This window comes from Oncorhynchus gorbuscha, linkage group LG07, assembly GCF_021184085.1.
Source record: "Oncorhynchus gorbuscha isolate QuinsamMale2020 ecotype Even-year linkage group LG07, OgorEven_v1.0, whole genome shotgun sequence".
NCBI classification, from domain to species: domain Eukaryota; kingdom Metazoa; phylum Chordata; class Actinopteri; order Salmoniformes; family Salmonidae; genus Oncorhynchus; species Oncorhynchus gorbuscha.
This window is the reverse complement of record NC_060179.1, coordinates 7,960,498-7,967,376: the sequence shown is the minus strand read 5'-3', so window position 1 is coordinate 7,967,376 and position 6,879 is coordinate 7,960,498. Positions and strand designations below refer to the sequence as shown.

At 47.0% G+C, this 6,879-nt stretch overlaps 1 protein-coding gene across 1 annotated transcript; it reads left to right on the top strand.

Moving 5' to 3' along the window:
- The first annotated feature begins 4,367 nt into the window (after positions 1-4,367).
- Positions 4,368-5,090, top strand: LOC124040469 (uncharacterized protein slr1819-like). The gene has a single exon (XM_046357693.1). The coding sequence runs from the start codon at positions 4,368-4,370 to the stop codon at positions 5,088-5,090; it is 723 nt and encodes a 240-aa protein (XP_046213649.1).
- Positions 5,091-6,879: the final 1,789 nt, after the last annotated feature.

Sequence of the window (6,879 nt, the reverse complement as noted above, 5' to 3'; positions counted from 1 at the left end):
AATTCAATGGCTCAGACACAAGAGGCATGTGGCAGGGTCTACAGTCAATCACGGACTACAAGATGAAATCCAGCCCAGTCACGGACCAGGATGTCTTGCTCCCAGGCAGACTAAATAACTTTTGCCCGCTTTGAGGACAATACAGTGCCACTGACACAGCCTGCAACGGAAACATGCAGTCTCTCCTTCACTGCAGCCGAGGTGAGTAAGACATTTAAACGTGTTAACCCTCGCAAGGCTGCAGGCCCAGACGGCATCCCCAGCCGCGCCCTCCGAGCATGCGCAGACCAGCTGGCCGGTGTGTTTACGGACATATTCAATCAATCCCTATACCAGTCTGCTGTTCCCACATGCTTCAAGAGGGCCACCATTGTTCCTGTTCCCAAGAAAGCTAAGGTAACTGAGCTAAACGACTACCGCCCCGTAGCACTCACTTCCGTCATCATGAAGTGCTTTGAGAGACTAGTCAAGGACCATATCACCTCCACCCTACCTGACACCCTAGACCCACTCCAATTTGCTTACCGCCCAAATAGGTCCACAGACGATGCAATCTCAACCACACTGCACACTGCCCTAACCCACCTGGACAAGAGGAATACCTATGTGAGAATGCTGTTCATCGACTACAGCTCGGCATTCAACACCATAGTACCCTCCAAGCTCGTCATCAAGCTCGAGACCCTGGGTCTCGACCCCGCCCTGTGCAACTGGGTACTGGACTTCCTGACGGGCCGCCCCCAGGTGGTGAGGGTAGGCAACAACATCTCCTCCCCGCTGATCCTCAACACGGGGCCCCACAAGGGTGCGTTCTGAGCCCTCTCCTGTACTCCCTGTTCACCCACGACTGCGTGGCCACGCACGCCTCCAACTCAATCATCAAGTTTGCGGACGACACAACAGTGGTAGGCTTGATTACCAACAACGACGAGACGGCCTACAGGGAGGAGGTGAGGGCCCTTGGAGTGTGGTGTCAGGAAAATAACCTCACACTCAACGTCAACAAAACTAAGGAGATGATTGTGGACTTCAGGAAACAGCAGAGGGAACACCCCCCTATCCACATCGATGGAACAGTAGTGGAGAGGGTAGCTAGTTTTAAGTTCCTCGGCATACACATCACAGACAAACTGAATTGGTCCACTCACACTGACAGCGTCGTGAAGAAGGCGCAGCAGCGCCTATTCAACCTCAGGAGGCTGAAGAAATTTGGCTTGTCACCAAAAGCACTCACAAACTTCTACAGATGCACAATCGAGAGCATCCTGGCGGGCTGTATCACCGCCTGGTACGGCAACTGCTCCGCCCTCAACCGTAAGGCTCTCCAGAGGGTAGTGAGGACTGCACAACGCATCACCGGGGCAAACTACCTGCCCTCCAGGACACCTACACCACCCGTTGTTACAGGAAGGCCATAAAGATCATCAAGGACATCAACCACCCGAACCACTGCCTGTTCACCCCGCTATCATCCAGAAGGCGAGGTCAGTACAGGTGCATCAAAGCTGGGACCGAGAGACTGAAAAACAGCTTCTATCTCAAGGCCATCAGACTGTTAAACAGCCACCACTAACACTGAGTGGCTGCTGCCAACACACTGTCATTGACACTGACCCAACTCCAGCCATTTTAATAATGGGAATTGATGGGAAATGATGTAAATATATCACTAGCCACTTTAAACAATGCTACCTTATATAATGTTACTTACCCTACATTATTCATCTCATATGCATATGTATATACTGTACTCTACATCATCGACTGCATCCTTATGTAACACATGTATCACTAGCCACTTTAACTATGCCACTTTGTTTACTTTGTCTACACACTCATCTCATATGTATATACTGTACTCGATACCATCTACTGTATGCTGCTCTGTACCATCACTCATTCATATATCCTTATGTACATGTTCCTTATCCCCTTACACTGTGTATAAGACAGTAGTTTTGGAATTGTTAGTTAGATTACTTGTTGGTTATCACTGCATTGTCGGAACTAGAAGCACAAGCATTTCGCTACACTCGCATTAACATCTGCTAACCATGTGTATGTGACAAATAAAATTTGATTTGATTTGATTTGATTTGAGGAAGCACAGGGATAAATACACTGGTACAGAGAGACAGGAAGCACAGGGATAAATACACTGGTACAGAGAGACAGGAAGCACAGGGATAAATACACTGGTACAGAGAGACAGGAAGCACAGGGATAAATACACCGGGGAAAATAAGCGACACGTGGAGGGGGTGGATACAGTCACATGGACAGGTTAAACAAATCAGGGCGTGACATGTGTTTAGCAGATGTTATTGCGGGAGTAGCGAAATGCTTGTAATAAGGGGTTAAATTAGGGGTTTATGTAGCCTGGAATAAGGGTTTAAATTAGGGGTTTATGTAGCCTGGAATAAATTGTTAAATTAGGGGTTTATGTAGCCTGGAATAAGGGTTTAAATTAGGGGTTTATGTAGCCTGGAATAAATTGTTAAATTAGGGGTTTATGTAGCCTGGAATAAGGGGTTAAATTAGGGGTTTATGTAGCCTGGAATAAATTGTTAAATTAGGGGTTTATGTAGCCTGGAATAAGGGGTTAAATTAGGGGTTTATGTAGCCTGGAATAAATTGTTAAATTAGGGGTTTATGTAGCCTGGAATAATGGTTTAAATTAGAGGTTTATGTAGCCTGGAATAAGTTGTTAAATTAGGGGTTTATGTAGCCTGGAATAAATTGTTAAATTAGGGTTTTATGTAGCCTGGAATAAGTTGTTAAATTAGGGGTTTATGTAGCCTGGAATAAATTGTTAAATTAGGGGTTTATGTAGCCTGGAATAAGGGGTTAAATTAGGGGTTTATGTAGCCTGGAATAAATTGTTAAATTAGGGGTTTATGTAGCCTGGAATAAGGGGTTAAATTATGGGTTTATGTAGCCTGGAATAAATTGTTAAATTAGGGTTTATGTAGCCTGGAATAAGGGTTTAAATTAGGGGTTTATGTAGCCTGGAATAAATTGTTAAATTAGGGGTTTATGTAGCCTGGAATAAGGGGTTAAATTAGGGGTTTATGTAGCCTGGAATAAATTGTTAAATTAGGGGTTTATGTAGCCTGGAATAATGGTTTAAATTAGAGGTTTATGTAGCCTGGAATAAGTTGTTAAATTAGGGGTTTATGAAGCCTGGAATAAATTGTTAAATTAGGGTTTTATGTAGCCTGGAATAAGGGGTTAAATTAGGGGTTTATGTAGCCTGGAATAAGGGAAGTGTTGAAGGAGGGGGTGACAATGTCAGATTGCAGCTTCACGGTCAGCCTCTGTCACCCCCTCCTCATGACAATGAGCTAAATTTGGCTCATCAATTCAGGAGTTTCCTCCAGCTAAAGCCTCAATTTAGTCCTTCACCTCAGCAACCTTGATTGTATTGCAATACCATAACAGAGTTAACCAAGTTAACAGAACTCCATAACGTGCAGGCTGTCATACAGCAGGCGGACATGCAACAGGCAGACATGTAGCAGGTAGACATGCAACAGGCAGACATGTCGCAGATAAACATGTAGCAGATAGACATGCAACAGGCAGACATGGAGCAGGCAGACATGAAGCAGGCAGACATGTAGCAGATAGACATGCAACAGGCAGACATGTAGCAGGCAGACATGAAGCAGGCAGTCATGCAACAGGCAGACATGGAGCAGGCAGACATGAAGCAGGCAGACATGAAGCAGGCAGACATGTAGCAGGCAGACATGAAGCAGGCAGTCATGCAACAGGCAGACATGGAGCAGGCAGACATGAAGCAGGCAGACATGGAGCAGGCAGACATGAAGCAGGCAGTCATGCAACAGGCAGACATGGAGCAGGCAGACATGAAGCAGGCAGACATGGAGCAGGCAGACATGAAGCAGGCAGTCATGCAACAGGCAGACATGGAGTAGGCAGACATGAAGCAGGCAGACATGGAGCAGGCAGACATGAAGCAGGCAGACATGAAGCAGGCAGACATGGAGCAGGCAGACATGAAGCAGGCAGACATGGAGCAGGCAGACATGAAGCAGGCAGTCATGCAACAGGCAGACATGGAGCAGGCAGACATGGAGCAGGCAGACATGAAGCAGGCAGACATGGAGCAGGTAGACATGAAGCAGGCAGTCATGGAGCAGGCAGACATGGAGCAGGCAGACATGAAGCAGGCAGACATGGAGCAGGCAGACATGAAGCAGGCAGACATGGAGCAGGCAGACATGAAGCAGGCAGTCATGCAACAGGCAGACATGGAGCAGGCAGACATGTAGCAGGCAGACATGAAGCAGGCAGTCATGCAACAGGCAGACATGGAGCAGGCAGACATGTAGCAGGCAGACATGAAGCAGGCAGTCATGCAACAGGCAGACATGGAGCAGGCAGACATGAAGCAGGCAGACATGGAGCAGGCAGACATGAAGCAGGCAGACATGGAGCAGGCAGACATGCAGCAGGCAGACATGAAGCAGGCAGACATGGAGCAGGCAGTCATGCAACAGGCAGACATGGAGCAGGCAGTCATGCAACAGGCAGACATGGAGCAGGCAGACATGGAGCAGGCAGTCATGCAACAGGCAGACATGGAGCAGGCAGACATGGAGCAGGCAGTCATGCAACAGGCAGACATGGAGCAGGCAGTCATGCAACAGGCAGACATGGAGCAGGCAATCATGAAGCAGGCAGACATGGAGCAGGCAGACATGAAGCAGGCAGACATGCAGCAGGCAGACATGGAGCAGGCAGACATGAAGCAGGCAGACATGGAGCAGGCAGTCATGCAGCAGGCAGACATGAAGCAGGCAGTCATGGAGCAGGCAGACATGAAGCAGGCAGACATGGAGCAGGCAGTCATGCAGCAGGCAGACATGAAGCAGGCAGACATGGAGCAGGCAGTCATGGAGCAGGCAGACATGAAGCAGGCAGACATGGAGCAGGCAGACATGGAGCAGGCAGACATGAAGCAGGCAGACATGGAGCAGGCAGTCATGCAGCAGGCAGACATGGAGCAGGCAGACATGGAGCAGGCAGTCATGCAGCGCACAACTCAAAAATACAGACGTTAACAGACCAGACGATATCAATAAAATTCACCTATGCCCTTATTGGAGTCACACAAAGAGACAAATAACAGCATTTTTAACAATACTTGTGAGGTGGTGTGTAAATGTGTATATTTTAAAGTAATATGAAAATTCACTCACCTCTATAGCTCGTAGGGTCAGGAATGATGAATTTGCCAAAGGTGTGGAATTTTAAAAGGTTTAATGGACAGACAGACAGACAGACAGACAGACAGACAGACAGACAGACAGACAGACAGACAGACAGACAGACAGACAGACAGACAGACAGACAGACAGACAGACAGACAGACAGACAGACAGACAGACAGACAGACAGACAGACAGACAGACAGACAGACAGACAGACAGACAGACAGACAGACAGACAGACAGACAGACAGACAGACAGACAGACAGACAGACAGACAGATAGGTGTACCAGGAGACAGACCGGTTCACATACAGACAGACAGGTGAACATACAGACATACAGGTGAACATACAGAGAGACAGGTGAACATACAAACAGACAGGTGAACATACAGACAGACAGGTGCACATACAGAGAGACAGGTGAACATACAGACAGACAGGTACACATACAGAGAGACAGGTGAACATATATACAGACAGGTGCACCAGGAGACAGACAGGTGAACATGCAGACAGACAGGTGAACATATAGACAGACAGGTGAACATACAGACAGACAGGTGCATAGACAGACAGGTGACTTGTCATATGCTCGTTCCTTATCTGTTCCCTCAGTACAGGACCCAGACAAAAACAGAGAGAACCTGTCATTTGGACGGGCTTTTAGCTGAGTTATAGCCCCCGACCTAAGCCTCGGGAGAAGGTCTCCTACTTTATGGTGACCCATAACCTCAGAGAGGGGGTCATCCTGAGTCCACTAATATATTGAATGAGAAAATAGAATGTTGCTCCTGACATGACAATAGAATGTTGCTCCTGACAGGAAAATAGAATGTTGCACCTGACATGACAATAGAATGTTGCTCCTGACATGCCAATAGAATGTTGCTCCTGACATGAAAATAGAATGTTGCTCCTGACATGACAGTAGAATGTTGCTCCTGACATGACAATAGAATGTTGCTACTGACATGACAATAGAATGTTGCTCCTGACATGCCAGTAGAATGTTGCTCCTGACATGACAATAGAATGTTGCTCCTGACATGACAATAGAATGTTGCTCCTGACATGACAATAGAATGTTGCTCCTGACATGCCAATAGAATGTTGCTCCTGACAGGACAATAGAATGTTGCTCCTGACATGACAGTAGAATGTTGCTCCTGACATGACAATAGAATGTTGCTCCTGACATGACAATAGAACGTTGCTCCTGACATGACAATAGAATGTTGCTCCAGGCGAAGACAGGTGAGGTCAGGTGAGGACAGTTGAGGACAGGTGAGGACAGGTGAGGACAGGTGAAGACAGGTAAGGACATGTGAGGACAGGTGAAGACAGGTGAGGATAGGTGAGGACAGGTGAGGACAGGTGAGGGACAGGTGAGGACAAAATGGTGGAATGCTAGAATGGGGGCAAAAGACAATACATATAAAGTTTACAGTTGCCTCTATGTTTAAACTATCCATCTTTAGTTCACATAATGGATAAACTATGAAGAGGAGTGTGCAAATTACATGACATGGCCTAAAGTCTAATAGCTTTGTTTTGCCAACTCAAGTGTAAAACCTCTTACTTACTCATCTTATCTATTTGCCATTACAAGAGACAGACAAAGAAATAACCTTCCCCT